The 21,993-nt window shown below is 44.0% G+C and overlaps 1 protein-coding gene across 1 annotated transcript in view; it reads right to left on the reverse strand.

The window, feature by feature from the left end:
• The window catches only part of LOC132882507 (collagen alpha-1(XIX) chain), a 740,050-nt gene that overhangs the window by 28,266 nt on the left and 689,791 nt on the right, over nucleotides 1–21,993 (reverse strand). Inside the window, exon 32 of the mRNA XM_060915622.1 lies at nucleotides 16,872–16,916. Coding sequence (XP_060771605.1) covers nucleotides 16,872–16,916 — 45 coding nt within the window. The remainder of the gene's footprint in view (nucleotides 1–16,871; nucleotides 16,917–21,993) is intronic.

The raw sequence follows: 21,993 nt of genomic DNA on the forward strand, positions 1-21,993 counted from the left end.
TGCTGAGCTTGCAGACTAATGAGAAAAAAGTGTACGAAATACTCTGGAGATGAGGGGCGCTGTGGTGTTTGGGAATTGTAGTCCGGACTGGCCATGTTTTGGAGGCTGTGCCAAACTCAGGTTTTCAGTGCTGTTACTGACAGACACCCCCCATAGTGCTCCCTCTGGGAGCAAACTCCTTTCTTGAGTGACCTCTCCTTCTTGGCACTGGCTTGTCTGGATGCTCCTTGTGGAACGCTTATGTGATGAGTGGGTACAAGATACCCCTGGAGCCAACCCAGGTGTGCTCCTCTGGGCTGTACCCCTGCCAGTCAACCAGGTACTCAAGCAGCCCTTGTCATCAAGAGTTGAGGATTTTATTAACTTGGTATATGGGGTCACCTTCTAGATCTTGGGAGGGAGGTTCTTGGGTGGGTGTGTTTATGGCTAGAGGACCTTAGATGGCGGGCTTTAAGCAAGACGTGAAAAGTGGGAGCCATTTTGCAGTGAGGTGGGAGTTCTAACTTGTATGAAACTTCACTGACCTTGAAAATCACCTTGTATGGACATATGTATTGGTCTGAAAGTTTCCAGCAGGTATTGGGCTCCAAGTCTTTCATGGAAACCCACACTCTGTCCCCTAGAGCATATTCTGGGGTCTCCCCTCTATGTTTGTCGGCATACTGCTTGTACTTCTTGTTGACTTGCTGTAGTCTCTGGTGGACCTCCTCCCATACTTGCTCACTCCTCTTAAACCATGAAACCACTGCCAGGATCGGAGTTGGTGCACCATCACAGGAAAAAAAAGTGGTGGTTGATACCCAAGGATACATTGAAATGGGCTTAACTGAGTAACAGAATGTTTCAGGGAGATTTGTGCATATTCTGCCCAGGGAAGCAATCATGCCCAGTCCTTCACACACACAATTCTGAGGAAGCACCCACTCTTGTGGTTGGTGCATTCCTCCTGGACATTGGACTGAGGGTAGTATCCTGACGTTAAGCTCACCAATACTCCTAGCCTGTCCATGAACTTAGCTCATAACCTGGAGATAAGCTGGGGACCCTGGTCACTGACGAGGTCTTCAGGGATGCCATGGTAGTAGAAGATATGATTAAACAGGATTTCTGCAGTCTCAAATGCCATTGGAAAACTGGGCAATGGGAGGAGTTTGAGGGCTTTGGAGAACTGATCCATGACCACTAGGATGACGGTGTTGCCTTGGGATCAGGGTAGGTCAGGGAGAAAGTCTATGGGAATGTGTGACCAGGGTTATTGGGGCACCAGGAGAGGACAGAGATTTCTGGCTGGTGGAGCTCATGGTACCTTCACTTGGGCACAGGCGGAGCAGGAAGTGATGAAACGACTAATGTCCGAGGTCATGTTCTCCCACCAATACTTATTTTTGAGGAGTTGGTATGTATGGTGACTATTGGGGTGTCCTGTGGCTGGAGAGGAGTGAGCCCAAGTGATGAGTTTACCTCAAAATCATGGCAGCACATACATGAGTCTGGGAGGACCGTTCTCATGTGGATTGGTAGGTTGAGATTGTCTTAGCTCCTTATCTGTATCCCAAGAGAAGGCTTGTACAAAACAGTCAAGTGGTAATATGGAAGTGGGTTCGGGAGTGTGGTTTGAGTTGGTGTGGATTCTGGAGAGGGCATCAGATTTAGTGGTTCTAGAACCGGTGCAGTAGGAGATCGTGAATCTAAATTGTGTGAAAAACAGTGCCCATCTGGCATGGCGAGGGTTCAGGTGTTTGGCTGTCTTCAAATATTCGAGATTCTGATGGTCTGTAAGGATGGTAAATTGGTGTGCAGCACCCTCTAAACCAGTGCCTCCATTCATCTAATGCCAGTTTGATGGCTAGGAGTTCTCGGTTCCCAACATCATAATTCTGTTCTGTTGGGGTGAGTTTCTCATCTCATCTCATTATCTCTAGCCACTTTATCCTGTTCTACAGGGTCGCAGGCAAGCTGGAGCCTATCCCAGCTGACTATGGGCGAAAGGCGGGGTACACCCTGGACAAGTCGCCAGGTCATCACAGGGCTGACACATAGACACAGACAACCATTCACACTCATGGTCAATTTAGAGTCACCAGTTAACCTAACCTGCATGTCTTTGGACTGTGGGGGAAACCGGAGCACCCGGAGGAAACCCACGCGGACACGGGGAGAACATGCAAACGCCGCACAGAAAGGCCATCGCCGGCCACAGGGCTCGAACCTGGACCTTCTTGCTGTGAGGCGACGGCACTAACCACTACACCACCGTGCCGCCCAGGGTGAGTTTCTTAGAATAGAAAATGATGGGGTGCAATTTTGGTTTATCCCCTAATCGCTGTGAAAGGGACTCTCTTACTCCTGTCTCTGAAGCATCACCCTCTATGACAAATGGCTTAGTAGGGTCTGGATGCTGAAGGATTGGGGCCATTGTGAAGGTGGACTTGAGCTGGTCGAAGGCTTCCTCGGCTGCGGAGTTCCAGTGGAGCCAGCAAGGTCCCTTCTTTAGCAGGGTTGTGAGCGGAGTGGCGATCGTGCTGAACCCATAAATGAAGCCATGATAAAAATTTGCAAACCCCAGGAAATGATGTAGCTCCCTCACCATGGTGGGGGTTGGCCAAGATGTGACTGCTGAGACCTTACTCTGGTCCATGTTTACAGCCTCTGAGCTGATGAGGATGTACCCCAGGAAGGATATCTGTTGGACGTGGAACTCACATTTCTCAGCTTTGATGGTTCTTTATTAATCAGCTGAGTACTGACCTTACATGTTCGTGATGAGAATTTTGATTAGGGGAGTAGATCAGGATGTCATCTATATAGGCAATTATGAACCTCCCCAGCATGTCGATGAGAACATCATTAATGAGGTACTGGAAGACAACTGGCATGCAAGAAAGGCCATGAGGCATGACCAAATAATTTGAAGTGCCCAAAAGTGGGACTAATTGCCATTTTCCTTTCATCGCCCTCTCAAATCCTAACCAAGTTGTATGCACTTTGGATCCATCTTGGAGGAAATCTTGGCTGATTTAAGCAGTTCTAAGGCTGATGGCCCCAAGGGAAATGGACAGGGATATTTTACTGTGATTTGGATCAAGCCTCAATAGTCTATGCAGGGGCAAAGACCTCATTTCTTCTCCACAAAAAAGCTGGAGATGTTGATGGCCTAATGTACCCCTGTTTCAAGGCCTCCTTGACATACTCTTCCATGGCAGCTTGTTCAGTGATGGACAAAGGGTAGATGTGGTTGTGAGGAGTTGTACCTGGGAAGAGGTCAATGGCATGATCATAAGATTGGTAAGGAGGCAAGCCACTAGCTTTACCCTTGCTGAACACTTCTTTGAGGTCCAGGTAACATGAAGAAACATTGTCTAGTCAGACAATGGGCTCTCCATGGAGGTGGAAGATATCATGAGCTGGGGGAGTTTCAGGCAGTTCTGGAAGCAAGATGGGGTCCACCTGAAGGATTTCTTTGTGTTGCAATGAGAAGAGTTTCATGTAGGTGGAGCCACAGAAACCCCAAATGAGATCATGATGGGCAGTGTGGGTAACCAACAAGGAAATGAGCTCAGAAAGAAGTGCTCCCACCTGAATTTTGAGGAGTGACATGCACGTGGTTATGAGCTCATCACCAATGGGCCCCCCATCTATGGCCTTCAGGTTGACTGGTCTTTGGAGGTCTTCTGTGGACAAGTGGTATTTCTGGGCAATTGTGCTACTGATGAAATTCACCTCTGCTCTGGAGTCTATGAAGGCAGAGAGAACATGGGTCGAGTCTGGCAGTTTTAACCGGCACCTTTTAGAGAATGTGACTTATGACCTACTTTAGGACTCACCAGGCTAGGTTGACTGGTTTCTTGACCGATCTGACTCTCTCTCTTTGGGTTAGGTGGGTGAACTGGGCATTTTGCTATCAGATGGCTGGACTCACCACAGTAGAAACATGGCCCTTCTCGGCATCTCCTATCTCTCTCCAAATGTTGGAGAGCATCAGAGACCTCCATGGGACCTGGGGAAGCTAAAGTAGTAGAAAAGGCTGGAGTAGACGGTCATGAAGGTCAGTTCTTCAGGAGGTGGTCTAGGTGAATAGCAAGATCAATCAGAGAGTCTAGGGAGAGATGTTTTTCACAGCATGCCAGTTCAGTGAGTACTTCAGGGCATAGGCCTTGATGAAAGGTGGCCTTCAGCACAGGCTCATTCCAGCCACTGTCAGCAGCTAGCATGCGAAATTCCAAAGCATATTCTGCTCCTCTCCTATCTCCCTGTCTGATGGTTAATAAACTCTTGCCATCTTCAAGTTTTTCAGGCTGGTGATCGAAAACATGCTTGAACAGTTCTATGAATCTGTCATAAGAGGTGGTGTGTTCACCCCCACACTCCCAACCAGCACTAGCCCACTGCAAAGCCTTGCATGAGAGGAGATTGATAAATTGGGCAATCTTCTGTTCTTCTGTGTCTCCAGCAAGAGCAGTAAAATACAGGGAACATTGGAGCAGAAATCCCTTGCAGTCGGACACTTCCCCTGAATACTTCTCTGGTCATGGAACCATCTCAGCTGAACCAGCAGAGGGTGAGGGGTGTGTCAGGATGGCCTGCATTACAACGGAAGTGAGTTGTGACATTCAGGATGTCAGGATGGCCTGTGATACAAAAGTTGTGACATTCTGTTGTTAAGATCACTAAATCATCTGCTGGTGCTCTCCTAACAATTGCCCCTGAGCAGTTTCCTTCACTTCCTCTGCTGCATCCACAGCTGTCGAAATATATTGTCAGGGTGCAGGCACTTCCTGATGCAAATGTAGGGTAGAACGGGTGCATCACGGTGTCAACAAATCCAAATCAGGAAGCCGATGTCATAGTCAGGGATGGGCAAGGGTCAGTCAATCAGTAAATGGGATATTAGAGGGCAGGTGAGGAAAGCAAGTCAGGAAATAAACGTAAACAGAATCTAAACATGAGTAGTCAGGCAGAAAGTCAGAAGCCTCGGTAAGGTCAGGTCCTGGGACACAGAACAATACTTTGGAATGTGTGTTTGTGACTGCTGAGCTTATATACAGGAGTGATTGCAGGCTATTCCGGAATTGTAGTCTGGAGCGGCCATGTTTGGAGGCTGCTCCAAACTCAGGTTTTCAGTGTTGTTACTGACAACTGTATGCATGAATACAGATTCAAACATGCTGCATTATGATTAACTATTAGCAGAAATACGACCGATCAATCTGAAAAAAAAAAACCTACATGAACTGAGGACAACTCTTCAGCCTGCATTCAGAGTCTACAAACAAGTTTCAAAGGACTGAAACACATTCTTCTTGCACTCATTACAAACTGAAACTCCAAGCATGTCTGTATGGAGGATATTTTGTGACATATCTTTTATATGTGTCAATTTATCCATCAATACATCCATAAATATAGCCTCCAATAAATATCAATCATAGAGGATGCACACACAAATCGAGGAAATTCGTAAAATCATGGGCACACATCAGAACTTAACCTCTGCTCATTTTCAGTTTATAGGACAATAACCTTGTGTTGTCAAAGGTTCTGGGGTTTGTTTCTTGATTCCAGTTGATTTTTACGTAAAAATCGAGAATTTTGATTTAGCCTGTCAGAGGCCTGAAATTCACGCAGACTCCAACAACCTAATAAAATGGAGTGTTTGATTGAAATCAGTTTGGCTACTGTTAAAATAACGTATACCTCTTACAAAACGGATATCTACAGTGGTGCTTAAGTTTGTGGGCCCTTTAGAATTTTCTATATTTCTGCATAAATATGATCTAAAACATCAGATTTTCACGCAAGTCCTAAAAGTAGATAAAGAGAACCCAGTTAAACAAATGGGACAAAAATATTATACTTGGTCATTTATTTATTGAGGAAAATGATCTAATATCTGTGAGTGGGGGCGGCACGGTGGTGTAGTGGTTAGCGCTGTCGCCTCACAGCAAGAAGGTCCGGGTTCGAGCCCCGTGGCTGGCGAGGGCCTTTCTGTGTGGAGTTTGCATGTTCTCCCCGTGTCCGCGTGGGTTTCCTCCGGGTGCTCCGGTTTCCCCCACAGTCCAAAGACATGCAGGTTAGGTTAACTGGTGACTCTAAATTGACCGTAGGTGTGAATGTGAGTGTGAATGGTTGTCTGTGTCTATGTGTCAGCCCTGTGATGACCTGGCGACTTGTCCAGGGTGTACCCTGCCTTTCGCCCATAGTCAGCTGGGATAGGCTCCAGCTTGCCTGCAACCCTGTAGAACAGGATAAAGCGGCTACAGATAATGAGATGAGATGAGATCTGTGAGTGGCAAAAGTATGTGAACCTCTAGGATTAGCAGTTAATTTGAAGGTGAAATTACAGTCAGGTGTTTTCAATCAATGGGATGACAATCAGGTGTGAGTGGGCACCCTGTTTTATTTAAAGAACAGGGTCAAAAGTCTGATCTTCACAACACATTTGTGGAAGTGTATCATGGCACGAACAAAGGAGATTTCTAAGGATCTCAGAAAAAGCTTTGTTGATGCTCATCAGGCTGGTTTACAAAATCATCTCTAAAGAGTTTGGACTCCAACAATCCACAGTCAGACAGATTGTGTACAAATGGAGGAAATTCAAGACCATTGTTACCCTCCCCAGGAGTGGTCAACCAACAAAGATCACTCCAAGAGCAAGACGTGTAATAGTTGGCGAGGTCGCAAAGGACCCCAGGGTAACTTCTAAGCAACTGAAGACCTCTCTCACATTGGCTAATGTTAATGTTCATGAGTCTACCATCAGGAGAACACTGAACAACAATGGTGTGCATGTCAGGGTTGCAAGGAGAAAGCCACTGCTCTCCAAAAAGAACAATGTGGACAAGCCAGAAGGCTATTGGAAAAATGTTTTGTGGATGGATGAGACCAAAATAGAACTTTTTGGTTTAAATGAGAAGCATTCTGTTTGGAGGGGCGGCATGGTGGTGTAGTGGTTAGTGCTGTCACCTCACAGCAAGATGGTCCAGGTTCGAGCCCCGTGGCCGGCAAGGGCCTTTCTGTGCGGAATTTGCATGTTCTCCCCGTGTCCGCATGGGTTTCCTCCGGGTGCTCCGGTTTCCCCCACAGTCCAAATGCAGGTTAGGTTAACTGGTGACTCTAAATTGACCATAGGTGTGAATGCGAGTGTGAATGGTTCTGTGTCTGTGTCAGCCCTTTGATGACCTGCCGACTTGTCCAGGGTGTACCCCGCCTTTCGCCTGTAGTCAGCTGGGATAGGCTCCAGCTTGCCTGCAACCCTGTAGAACAGGATAAAGCAGCTAGAGATGAGATGAGAATGAGATGTTTGGAGAAAGGGAAAAACACTGCATTCCAGCATAAGAACTTTATCCCATCTGTGAAACATGATGGTGGTAGTATAATGGCTTGGGCCTGTTTTTACTGCATCTGGGCCAGTACAGCTTGCCATCATTGATGGAACAATGAATTCTGAATTAGACCAGTGAATTCTAAAGGAAAATGTCAGGATATCTGTCCATGAACTGAATCTCAAAAGAAGGTGGGTCATGCAGCAAGACAATGACCCTAAGCACACAAGTCATTCTACCAAAGAATGGTTAAAGAAGAATAAAGTTAATGTTTTGGAATGGCCAAGTCAAAGTCCTGAACTTAATCCAATCGAAATGTTGTGGAAGGACCTGAAGCGAGCAGTTGATATGAGGAAACCCAACAACATCACAGAGTTGAAACTGTTCTGTATGGAGGAATGCGCTAAAATTCCTCCAAGCTGGTGTGCAGGACTGACCAACAGTTACCAGAAACATTTAGTTGCAGTTATTGCTGCACAAGGGGGTCACACTAGATACTGAAAGTAAAGGTTCACATACTTTTGCCACTCACAGATATGTAATAGTGGATCATTTTCCTCAATAAATAAATGACCAAGTATAATAATTTTGTCTCATTTGTTTAACTGGGTTCTCTTTATCTACTTTTAGGACTTGTGTGAAAATCTGATGTTTTAGGTCATATTTATGCAGAAATATAGAAATTCTAAAGGGTTCACAAACTTTCAAGCACCACTATAACACTTCAAGGCCAAATTTCTAGATTAAAATCATCTCTGTGACAGTGACTGAGAGCATTCTTTTCCAGTTTGGTAATTTAGGGTTTAAATTTCAACCGAATTTTCAAAAATGGCTCATCCACCAAATGACTCCAAATTCAAGTTTGCTGATCTGTAGATATGAGGATATGAACGCTGTGAGAAAAATTTGTCTGGATATTTTACCATATGCTTCAATTTTTGAGGTCAAATTGTGGCAAATTGAGCAATAAATTTGCCTGGTACGTGACTGCCGCTTGACCTCACTGGATTAGTTCCCAAAAATCTTATTAAAATAGTAATGTTATTTTAACCCAACTTGTACAGTGAACCTACCTAGAGCACATAGTTGCTTAGAAATAACATTGCTCAAAGTCAGAGGGAGATAATTTGTCCTAAAATGTAATTCTCCAGTTCATCTTGTTTCCTTGAATCTTTGTGTCATGTTTGATCATTTCGACTGTCATTTGGGCAACTATTAGGAAAATATCACCATTGTCCCAGCTGATTTTGGATCGGAGATGAGCGTTGGAACAGTAAAGCACATTTTTGAATGTTGTTATTGTACTTTTCTACCTTCACAGGAACATATTTTGACTAGAACTTTGTACAAATTCATTTGCAACTTCTCAGCACAATGTGCGCATGTTAGTCATGCAATGATGTGAGTATCAACACGTGATTTAAAAAAAAAAATCACAGTTCTAACCACAACCGGTTCAGCATATACAATAAAACTCGATATTCGAACCTCCCGAATAAAAATAATAGAAAACAAAACAAAAAAAGGCAAACAAAAAAAGCCAAAAAAACAAACAAATCAAGATGGCCTTAGGCCTCCTTTTTTAGTCTTTGTGATTATCTAAAAAAAGAATTATTCAGTGTCAAGTGAAGGAAAGATGCAATTGATATAAAAGAATAATTTTCACTCATTGTTTAAAAAAACTAACAACATCTCTTTAAAATATGCATAAATAACTTTTTTTAAAAATAAGTCTCACCAGCTACAGTGTTATTACCTTTATCAGCTACAGTTCACTGAATTCTTGACAGCTCCCGTATTATCACCGATTGCACAGATTGCAAGCAAAAACTCCTCATAGAACCCCGATTCCAAAAAAGTTTGGACAAAGTACAAATTGTAAATAAAAACTGAATGCAATGATGTGGAAGTTTCAAAATTCCATATTTTATTCAGAATAGAACATAGATGACATATCAAATGTTTAAACTGAGAAAATGTATCATTTAAAGAGAAAAATTAGGTGATTTTTAAATTTCATGACAACACCACATCTCAAAGTTGGGACAAGGCCATGTTTACCACTGTGAGACATCCCCTTTTCTCTTTACAACAGTCTGTAAACTTCTGGGGACTGAGGAGACAAGTTGCTCAAGTTTAGGGATAGGAATGTTAACCCATTCTTGTCTAATGTAGGATTCTAGTTGTTCAACTGTCTTAGGTCTTTTTTGTCATATCTTCCATTTTATGATGCGCCAAATGTTTTCTATGGGTGAAAGATCTGGAGTGCAGGCTGGCCAGTTCAGTACCCGGACCCTTCAATGCTGTAATTGATGCAGTATGTAGTTTGGTATTGTCATGTTGGAAAATACAAGGTCTTCCCTGAAAGAGACATCGTCTGGATGGGAGCATATGTTGCTCTAGAAGCTGGATATACCTTTCAGCATTGATGGTGTCTTTCCAGATGTGTAAGCTGCCCATGCCACACGCACTAATGCAACCCCGTACCATCAGAGGTGCAGGCTTCTGAATTGAGCGCTGATAACTTGGGTCGTCCTTCTCCTCTTTAGTCCGAATGACACGGCATCCCTGATTTCCATAAAGAACTTCAAATTTTGATTCATCTGACCACAGAACAGTTTTCCACTTTGCGACAGTCCATTTTAAATGAGCCTTGGCCCAGAGAAGATGTCTGCGATTCTGGATCATGTTTAGATACGGCTTCTTCTTTGAACTATAGAGTTTTAGCTGGCAATGGTGAATGGCACGGTGAATTGTGTTGACAGATAATGTTCTCTGGAAATATTCCTGAGCCCATTTTGTGATTTCCAATACAGAAGCATGCCTGTATGTGATGCAGTGCCGTCTAAGGGCCTGAAGATCACGGGCACCCAGTATGGTTTTCTGGCGGGGAGATGCGAGACAACGGCATAGTAAGCCAATCAGAGTAGATTTGGACAGCATACGTAGGTAGGCTCCACCTACTGCACTACTGCGCACACTTTCAATCAGAAGACACAGCGATGGCGAGAGGTCAGCCCAACACTGCGTTTTCACATTGGAAATACAGCCATTACTTTTCATTACTTGAAATAAAAGGCAAAAATGTCTACGTGCAATGCACATTATGTCGAGGAACAAAGCATTTGTCCTCGTCAGTGGCCAGTAATTAGTAACATAACAATTTTAATAACTACAAAAATGTATTAAATTTGATAGATGTCTTATCTCACATTATCCCACAAAAATATCAATATAGTGTAGATAACGTTATTAATTGGTTCTGTTAAGTGTCAATTTCAGTCATTAAACACATTTAACATTCACTTTTATTATGATTACACTAATTGAATTAGATTTTTTTTTTGGGGGGGGGGGAACACAAAATGTAACGGAATAATTACTTTCCCTGGTAATTAGTTACTTTTATGACAAAGTAACTCCGTTACTAACTCAGTTACTTTTTGGGAAAAGTAACTAGTAACTATAACTAATTACTTTTTGAAAGTAGCGTGCCCAACACTGGTCGTTCGTGAATGATTTGTTCATTTTGAACTGTATTTATATCATTTGGGAGTAACAAGTTGTCTCAGTGAGTGACTCCATTGTTCACTTGGCTGCGCACACTTGCCAATCATAACCCTTTTACACCAACAGGGAACAAGTTCCGCTCTGGTTCGTGCACCAGATTTTGAACCATTCAAAGCATTTTGACCAAAAATAAATTGATTCAGAATATGAAAATTTGGGGCGGCACGGTGGTGTAGTGGTTAGCGCTGTCGCCTCACAGCAAGAAGGTCCGGGTTCGAGCCCCGTGGCCAGCGAGGGCCTTTCTGTGTGGAGTTTGCATGTTCTCCCCGTGTCCGCGTGGGTTTCCTCCGGGTGCTCCGGTTTCCCCCACAGTCCAAAGACATGCAGGTTAGGTTAACTGGTGACTCTAAATTGACCGTAGGTGTGAATGTGAGTGTGAATGGTTGTCTGTGTCTATGTGTCAGCCCTGTGATGACCTGGCGACTTGTCCAGGGTGTGCCCCGCCTTTCGCCCGTAGTCAGCTGGGATAGGCTCCAGCTTGCCTGCGACCCTGTAGAATAGGATAAAGCGGCTAGAGATAATGAGATGAGATGAGATATGAAAAGTTGGTTTCCAGCTGGAACCAAAATATAGGTGGGTTTTCATAGGTGGGTGACAGTGTGACATACTTGTGTCATTAGTTTGGAGAAGAAGCAGAGAACAGCAATGGGGAATGCAACAGAAAAGGATACAGCTTCAGAAAAAATGGCATGAAAACATATCTGCAATAATAGAACAAAATCTTGCAAGTAATCAGTGCACTGCAACATCTTGCTACTACTGTGCATTTACTTCCTTTGTGCGTTGTGCAAAACCATCCATTCATGATGCATCCCTGATTACAATGATTCCACATAAAAGTAGTGAAAACGCAGGCTGGTTCGCTAGCTGGCACCAAGGTTCATAAACTCCTGAATGGAAGCAATTCAAGAACCTGTTCCCTGTTGGTCGAAAAGATGCTTCAGGCACCTTTACTTTATATGACAGAAAGTTAACTCTGGAGTCCCTCAGTTGGATCCTGGGCATCAAAAAAAGAAAACACAAAAAGTGCGAGTATACACAGGACATGCAGTTAGGTACTACAATGAAATAAGATTAAGTACAATCAAACATATTTCAAATATTTCTCCCCTTAAAGCTTGCTGAATATCTCATCTCATCTCATCTCATTATCTGTAGCCGCTTTATCCTTCTACAGGGTCGCAGGCAAGCTGGAGCCTATCCCAGCTGACTACGGGCGAAAGGCGGGGTTCACCCTGGACAAGTCGCCAGGTCATCACAGGGCTGACACATAGACACAGACAACCATTCACACTCACATTCACACCTACGGTCAATTTAGAGCCACCAATTAACCTAACCTGCATGTCTTTGGACTGTGGGGGAAACCGGAGCACCCGGAGGAAACCCACGCGGACACGGGGAGAACATGCAAACTCCACACAGAAAGGCCCTCGCCGGCCCCGGGGCTCGAACCCAGGACCTTCTTGCTGTGAGGCGACAGCGCTAACCACTACACCACCGTGCCGCCCGCTTGCTGAATATAATCTAAAAAAAATAAAATAAAATACAAGTCACTGGCATTTTTAAGTAGTTGAGTCAGTAATGGACCATCTGAAAAGTTCATGACATGGGCAAATGTAAGATTGTACCAAGATTATAGCCATTGACTGCAGGATATCTGATATATTGCATTATTTGGATTCAGCATGGATTCAGTACAGTGGGATGTAACACTCACGACAGGAACAATATACAACAGTCCTACAGAAGAAATACAGTCATAAAATCATCAATAAAACCATGGACAATTTTAGCTCAGTGGTAGTGGCTTGGACTACCGATGGGGAAAGATGTGCACTCGCATCTCAATACCACCAAGCTCCTAGTACTGAATCCTTAGCAAAACTCTTAACCCTCAACCGCTCAGTTGTATAAATGACATAAAAATGTAAGTTGCTGTGGATAATGGCATGTGCCAAATGCCATAAAAGTAAAAACAGAAATTAAGCATAGCATAGTTCAGGCAGGGGGTGGCACGGTGGTGTCGTGGTTAGCACTGTTGCTTCACAACAAGAAGGTCCTGGGTTCAAGTCCAGCGGCCGGCAAGGGCCTTTCTGTGTGAACTTTGCATGTTCTCCCCATGTCTGTATGGGTTTCCTCTGGGTGCTCTGGTTTCCCCCACAGTCCAAAGGCATGCAGGCTAGGTTAATTGGTGGCTCTAAATTGACCATAGGTGTGAATGTGAGTGTGAATGGTTGCTTATCTCTGTGTCAGCCCTAAAAGTAAAAATAGAAATTAAGCTGTCTCTGTGTCCCATTGTCTCTGTGACCTGGTGAGTTGTCCAGGGTGTACCCTGCCTCTCACCCATAGTCAGCTGGGATAGGCTCCAGCTTGCCTGCGACCCTGTAGAACAGGATAAGTGGCTACAGATAATGGATGGATGGATGGATGGATGGATAGTTCAGGCAGGCTATGAAGTTAAGCTCTGCCCTCAATCTCAGCTGCATCAGTTGCATCGCTACTCTTAGGGCCACCCTGTCACCTGCTCTGAAAGCAGTATCTCAAGTCCTCATTTGTGCACGTACCTTTGTAGTAATCCACAGCTTCTGGTTGGGGTGAGTGGTGATGATCTTAGACATCATCAATGCACTTGTTGATGTAAATGTAAACTCCTATTACAAATGCAGAAGTGAATTCCCATGGGAAGTAAAATTGTCGATGTCTAACAGTCACAAACTCCACTAGTGATGAGCAATAACCAGAGACTAGCACCAAATTCCTGCACCATTCTGTGTTGATGTAAATACACAAGCCACCTCCATGGGTCTTACCACACAAAGCTGCCTTTCTGTCAGCTCGAAACGAAGCTGAATGGTGGTGTCTGGAACCCTGTTGGTGAGCCACGTCTCAGTGAAAACCAAGATTCATCAGTCTCTAAACTCCTGCTGTGATGGATATAGTCCAGTTTATTTTCCAGGGAACAGAAACTGGAGAGTAGAATGGATGTGAGAGCTGTCCAGCTCAGGTTAGCTGTTAGCCTAGCATGGACACCCCTCATGCTTGCCACATTTTCACCTCCTCGCGCACCACTTTCGATAGCTCTTCCATGAGTCACCAGCCTCAGGCAAAGCCGAGGACTGAAGGCCTATTCCTTGCAGCAGGCCGAGGTCGCATAGCTTCTCCAGCAGATCATCTTTTATGATTGTAGAAAGACCCTGACGTGGGTGGAGCACAGAAGCATGGCAGGCGGTTGTTTGCATCTTAATTATTTCTTTTATTGCTGCTTTTCAGCACACAACTCAGACTCTCTCTCTCTCTCTCTCTCTCACACACACACACACACACACAGGCTACTAGCAAGCCCTCAGCGCCGACCTCCCCTTCTCACTCTCCTTTTATATGGCGCGGTCACTGGAGGGGAGACACAAACACGCGTTAATTGACAACAGGTGTAGTGACACAACCACTCACCTTCCCTGACTCCACCCTCCATTCACAGACTGATGCTCGGCCACGCCGCCACTGCCACAATGATGTTTTCTGCGTGATTTCTGTACTGAAGGAGGGTCTGACAATGGTCAACACCAGTTGATCCAATGTCTGTGTGCTGTACAATGTTAGGCAAAGGAACAAAATGACAACTCCATTTTGGATCTGGAGAGGCCACTGTGTGCTATTGCCACACTGCCATCTTGGAACGCCAATGATTTAGAATCATGACACTGATGTCTATAGTGTTGAAAAACACATGAATAATTTAACAGAAATATTTGTGTGTTTGCCAATACCTCAGCAAGTGTGTCAGGCATATTTTGTGGTGTAGGTAGGTAATGTTAAGAAACTGTACATAATAATTTAGCTGCTTTTATAAGCAAGGGCACAGCAGGGAGCTGAACAACACTCCAGACAAGAGTTGCCATGTTTGTGTTTAGAACATATTAATTCATTGGGAGGCATTTTTGGGCATTGGGAGGCATTTAGCATGCTTCACAAAAATTGAACTCTCTTAATTGTCATGTTGTATTAATCTGATGACAGCACCAGAGGTGCAGGGGCCTGTTATCATCACTTACAACTATATGTAGGGCCCAAGCACCATAGGTGCAAGGTCATATTGGTTTAACAAAGATTTTTTTTCATCTTCTTTTACTTCAAGACTTGACCATTTTTGAGATGGTTCCCATGGGCAAAAACTCATGAAATTTGGCACACACATCAGTGCTTGTGACAGTTAGGTTAATGTGAGGTGGCCTTAGGCTGAGGTGCCCTTGAGTGAGGCATCTACCCCCCAACTGCTCCCCAGGTGCTGTTAGCATGGCTGCCCACTGCTCTGGGTATGTGTGCATGCTCATTGCTCATGTGTGTGTACATGTGTGTGTGTTCACTGCTTCAGATGGGTTAAATGCAGAGAGGAATTTCACAAGTGTATGTATGATGAATAAAGTTCTTCTTCTTCCTCCTCAGGGACTGAGGCTTGGCCCTGGGTGCAGCCAGAGGACTATAGCTGAACCATATGGCATTGAGTCAGGTGCATGGCATATAGTTTCAAATGAATGCACCAAATTTTGTACACGTGTGGCAACAGGAGCGCGGCCAAGCGGCAGTTTGTGAATGGAGGGCAGGGTCGGGGAAGGTAAGTAGCTAAGTCACTACACCAGGTATCCATTAATGTGTGTGGGTATGTTTGTTTGTTGCAGGGATCGAGCTTAAAAGGAAGGGGAGAGCAGAGAAGAGGGGCTCCCTGACCCCAATGCATGTGTGTGACTGAATGAATGAATGAATGAATGAATGAATGCAGCAAGCTGAAAAGCCAAAATAAGGACAATAAAAAGCGTGTATGTGAACATCAACTCTCTCCTGCCATGCTTCTGTGCTCCACCTACATCAGGAACTGTTACAATGTGGTTCTCCCCAAGATGAATAAATTTATAATATATAAAATATATAATAGCCATGGGTGGCATGGTGGTGTAGTGGTTAGCGCTGTCACCTCACAGCAAGAAGGTCCGGGTTCGAGCCCCGTGGCTGGCGAGGGCCTTTCTGAGCGGAGTTTGCATGTTCTCCCTGTGCCCACGTGGGTTTCCTCCAGGTGCTCCGGTTTCCCCCACAGTCCACAGACATGCAGGTTAGGTTAACTGGTGATGCAAAATTGACTGTAGGTGTGAATGTGAGTGTGAATGGTTGTCTGTATGTATGTGTCAGCTCTGTGATGACCTGGCGACTTGTCCAGGGTGTACCCCGCCTTTCGCCCATAGTCAGCTGGGATAGGCTCCAGCTTGCCTGCGACCCTGTAGAACAGGATAAAGTGGCTAGAGATAATGAGATGAGATGTAATAGCCATAGCAAGGTATTTTGGATTTTGTGCATTTTGATGTTACATTTCAAAATAGTCCTTCAAGATGGTTCATTGGATTCATGTCAGATTTTCTGTACATGATGTCAAGATGTTACTGTTGTTAAATTGTAAGGGGATTTTTGATATCTTGCAACGTGATGAAATGGTAACATGATACATTTATACATCTCATTATGCAAACAGGAAGTGCCTCATAACTTTTCCATGCATTGCTTGATATGGGTCAAACTTCACAGGTTATTAATGATGGTGGTTATGGTGATATCCTCATGCCCAGAGTGACTCTGGTATAACACCACCATCTGTCACCAGAAATAGTGGCTTTTTCACCTATCTCTGTTAAAACCATTGAATGACTGCAGGATGTACTGGACTTGTGAATAGCTTGCCAAGCTGTACGCAATGGATAAAGGAATATAGTAGGTGTACCTGATAACCTGTCCAGTGTGTAAGTGCAAAATAGTATACCTAATAAACTGGCAACATTGTATTATATAGCATGTGTATATATAATTATTAAATTGTACAATTTTAATTGTAATTGTGCTCTATCCAAACTAGTTCATGACTGGTTCAAGCCACAGGTGGCTCTTTAAAATGCAATACTGTATTTGCATATATGTGAAAAGAACTGAACTCACTGGTTCACCAGGAGGTCCTGGTCTGCCTTCACGACCGGGAGGGCCCTTAATGTAAAAACAGAACACACAGTCAGATACTAATAGAGAAAAATAACTGCATAAATACCCAGATACATACATGCAAAATGTAAAGTCATGTCTCATGAGAAATGGCTGTATTTATGACACATAATTAAAACTTACGATACATATGTCTCACCACTGATCGATATATGGGTTTCCTCCGGGTGCTCCGGTTTCCCCCACAGTTCAAAGACATGCAGTTAGGTTAACATAGAACGGCCTTGGGCTGAAGTGCTCAAGAGTGGTGGTGCATATATACTGTATGCAGCGGCTTTGCTTTCCTGTGATGAACTAAATTTCGTTGTACATTTGTGCAGTGACAATAAAGGCATTCTTGTTGTCTCGTCTTCTTCTGCTTATCCAGGGCCAGGTTGCAGAGGCAGCAGTCTGAGCATGGAAGCCCAAACTTCCCTTTCCCCAGACACCTTGGCCAGCTCCTCGGGAAGAACACTGAGGCGTTCCCAGGCCAGCCGAGAGACATAGTCCCTCCAGCGTGTCCTGGGTCTTCCCCGGGGCCTCCTCCTGGGGGGACATGCCTGGAACACCTCCCCAGGGAGGCATCCAGGAGGCATCCGAAAGAGATGCCCGAACCACCTCAGCTGATTCCTCTCGATGTGGAGGAGCAGCGGCTCTACTCTGAGCTCCTCCCGAGTGACTGTGCTTCTCACCCTATCTCTAAGGGAGCGCCCAGCCACCCTGTGAAGGAAACTCATTTTGGCCGCTTGTATCCATGATCTTGTTCTTTCGGTCATTACCCAAAGCTCATGAGCATAGGTGAGAGTGGGAACGTAGATCGACTGGTAAATCGAGAGCTTCGCCTTTTGGCTCAGTTCCTTCACCACGACGGACCGGTAAAGCGACTGCATCACTGCGGAGGCCGCACCGATCAGCTCGATCTCATGCTCTATCCTTCCCTCACTTGTGAACAAGATCCCGAGATACTTAAACTCCTCCACTTGAGGCAGGACTTCTCCACCAACCTGGAGAGGGCAAGCCACCCTTTTCCGGTTGAGAACCATGGCCTCTGACTTGGAGGTGCTGATTCTTATCCTAGCCATTTCACACTTGACTGCAAACTGCCCCAGTGCATGCTGAAGGTCCCAGCTTGAAGAAGCCAACAGGACAACATCATCTGTGAAAAGCAGAAATGAAATCCTGTGGTTCCCAAACAGGAAACCATTCTATTAGAATATAATAGAAATTCTATTCTATTCTATATCAAACACTGGTTATACAAGACACCACAATGTTGACCATGAACAAAACAAGAACTCCATTTCCAGAAAGTTTGAATATTTTCCAAAATGCAATAAAAACAAAAACCTGTGATTTTTCGTAATTCACATCAACTTTTTATTTAACTGACAAAAGTACAAAAAAAAAAGATTTTCAATAGACCCCTTGCACTGATGTCACACTTATGTTAGCAACCATTGCTACCCTTGTCCTGGGGGACAAGCAAACTTTGTTTACATACTGAAGACAAGTGAAATTGAAGATGTCAGACATCTGTAGTTCAAAGAAAATTGCAGCTAAAAAAAGCTTTACTGCCAGATTACTTGATAATCCAAGTCAGAAAGAAGCAAAGGATAGATATAGAATAGAATGCCTTTGTCACTGCACAAAGGTACAACAAAATTTAGTTCATCAGAGGAGAGCAAAGCCGCTGTGTATGTGCACAACACCACTCTTGGGCATTTCAGCCCAAGGCCGTCCTATGTGAACCTGCATATCTTTGAACTGTGGGGGAAACCAGTGTACCCAGAGGAAACCCACACAGATGCAGGGAGAACATGCAAACGTCACACAGAAAGGCCCCATCAGCCACTGGGCTTGAACCCAGAACCTTCTTGCTGTGAGGTGCCATCCAATATACAGCTGTGGTCAGAAGTTTACTTACAATGACATGAATGTCATCTTGAATATGAATGTCATGGCAATATTTGGGCTCTCAGTAATTTGTTTGAACTGTTCTTTTTCTGTGGCAGAATGTACAGCATACATCTTTAATTAAAAAAAACCAAATCTGGTGCATGTTTTAATTTTCTTTGGGTTTTATGAAATCAAACACGGGATCAAAATTATACATATAGGGTCAAAAATATAGATACAGCACATCTAATATTTGTGACCCCTCACCGAATCCAGGGACACATGTCGGCCGAAACGAATCCGAGATAATCGCAAAAGAAGCATTTTTTTTTCGAAATTTGTGATTTTTGTTTTTTTTCCATCATGTGCAAGTTGAGATCTTGAAGAATGCAATCAGTATTTCAGATAATAGATTGTTTTGTTGGAAAAGCATACATTTTTTGTTGCAAATTGTCTTATTTTTGTCAGGACTGTAGCCTGCTGGGGGGTGTGGGTAAATTACCATATGGGCCATTCACATGATGATTTAAGTCATTTGTTTGTTTGTTTTTCCGCGAATCAGCTGTATGATCCGGGCTGAGCGCATGGCTACTTAACCTGCATACAGGCGTGTGATTTCACTATGGAATGAGTTACTAAACAGAGCGCAGAGGAGCAAACACCGCGAAGCAAACAGACACTCGGTATTTACATCGGAGATAACCATTTCTAGCAAAAAAAAAAAAAAAAACGCAACCTCATTTTCCAGATTGAATGGAATACTTGAATGATTGGATGATACACGGACCGTTCTAGGACTACATGATTCCATCGGAGGCATTGGTGTGTGCAAGGCACCGTTTCTCTTTCTGATGGGGTAAGTTTATTAATCTAAGGCTGTGTGGTTATTTTTGCATGTAACAGAGTGTGTTGTGGTTTGGTTAAGCCTAGGTCACAACCGGACGTACGATTTTTTGGCCGTGTGATTTTTGGCGTTTCCCAAATCGCTGCGGTTTTTTTTTGTTCACGGAGAAAGACGTGCGTTGGCCGTAAGTTTATCTTGCAACCTGAAAAAAAACGTAAGCGCCTGTAGAGTTTGTTTGACATGACAAAGAACCTCTGCGGCCAGTCTGCGGCTCAAAAATCAGCACATCACATGCGCGCTCTTGTGCTTTTCACACGTGCGCTCTCATGCGTTTCATGCGCGCTCTCCGTGCATTTCTTGCGTTTTTTGCGTGTAGACCGGCTGTAGGAGCACGGTACGGCCGGTTGTGACCGAGGCTTTACATGAAACTAGTGTTGTGTTAGTTGTGTCATCATCATGCTATCTTTCTTTCTTACGGTGTGAGTAATTTTTCAAGCACAAAACGTTAAAGTATACTTTAGGACTTATTTTTGTACTTCATAATTGTGTTGGGCATACTTTGCATGGAAGGAAAATGGACGTGGTGATCTTTGTTTACATGAAAGTAGTATCGTGCTAGCTCGTAGGGGGTAGGGCTTTCCTTAATGTCATGCAAATGAGCACCATTACATGCCCGCCCTACACCCAGAGTAGCTGAGATGGAAAACTTTGAGGGCGATTTTCTCCCTTTTCTGTTTTAAGAAGTATACACTTTCAAAAGGCCTTCAAATATTGTCAGATCTCCACATGGAAGGCATCATTGGAAAGCTTAGAAACTGTACTTTCTGAATCTGTCAATAACTCAAAATGCCCCAGGGCCGACATGTGTCCCTGGATTCTGTGATCTGCCACATTTGGGTAAAATGTCTCTTCAAAAGGTCAGCAAGGGCCTTTCTGTGTGGAGTTTGCATGTTCTCCATGTGTCTGCATGGGTTTCCTCTGGGTGCTCCGGTTTCCCCCACAGTCCAAAGACATGCAGGTTAGGCTAATTGGTGGCTCTAAATTGACTGTAGGTGTGAATGTGAGTGTGAATGGTTGTTTGTCTCTGTGTCAGCCCTGTGTTGACCTGGCGACCTTGTCCAGGGTGTACCCCGCCTCTTGCCCATAGTCAGCTGGGATAGGCTCCAGCTTGCCTGCGACCCTGTAGAACGGGATAAGCGGCTATAGATAATGGATGGATGGTCTCTTCACAAGGTTCAACTTGACCAAATATTTTTGTTTACCATGAACAAGCTTCTGGCAGAATTCTGGTTGGATATTTCATGACTCATGGTAGAATTGCTAGAGTTCAATTTTTTTTTTTTCTTTATGGACTCAACTTACAAGCATGGTCCATATATTTTCAATAGGGTTGAAGTCAGGACTTGTTTTAAGCTTATTAAGTAATTAGCCTGCTTTATCCTCCACAACCAGCTCTGATGTGTGTTTGGGTTCATTGTCCTGTTGAAAATCCCAAGTCATGTTCAAGTTTCTGATGGTTTATGCTGAAGAATTCTGAGGTAGTCCTCCTTCTTCAGTATTCCATCCACTTTGTGCAATGAACCAGTTCCACTGGCAGCAAAACAGCCCCAGAGCATGATGATCCTACCACCACCACCAGCTGGTACAGTGTCCCTCTGAACATGGTGGTCATTGTGGCCAAACAACTCCATCTTTGTCTCATCTGACCATACAGCTATCCTCCAGAAGGCTTTTTCTTTCTGTATGGTCAGCTTCAACGTTTAGTTAAGCTTGAAGGTGTCAATTTTGGAGCAGGGGGTTACAACCCCAATTCCAAAAAAGTTTGGACGAAGTACAAATTGTAAATAAAAATGGAATGAAATGATGTGGAAGTTTCAAAATTCCATATTTTATTCAGAATAGAACATAGATGACATATCAAATGTTTAAACTGAGAAAATGTATCATTTAAAGAGAAAAATTAGGTGATTTTTAAATTTCATGACAACACATCATCTCAAAGTTGGGACAAGGCCATATTTACCACTGTGAGACATCCCCTTTTCTCTTTACAACAGTCTGTAAACATCTGGGGACTGAGGAGACAAGTTGCTCAAGTTTAGGGATAGGAATGTTAACCCATTCTTGTCTAATGTAGGATTCTACTTGCTCAACTGTCTTAGGTCTTTTTTTGTCATATCTTCCATTTTATGATGCGCCAAATGTTTTCTATGGGTGAAAGATCTGGACTGCAGGCTGGCCAGTTCAGTACCCGGACCCTTCTTCTACGCAGCCATGATGCTGGAATTGATGCAGTATGCTGTTTGGCATTGTCATGTTGGAAAATGCAAGGTCTTCCCTGAA

Source organism: Neoarius graeffei, chromosome 3 (genome assembly GCF_027579695.1).
Source record: "Neoarius graeffei isolate fNeoGra1 chromosome 3, fNeoGra1.pri, whole genome shotgun sequence".
Taxonomy (NCBI): Eukaryota; Metazoa; Chordata; class Actinopteri; order Siluriformes; family Ariidae; genus Neoarius; species Neoarius graeffei.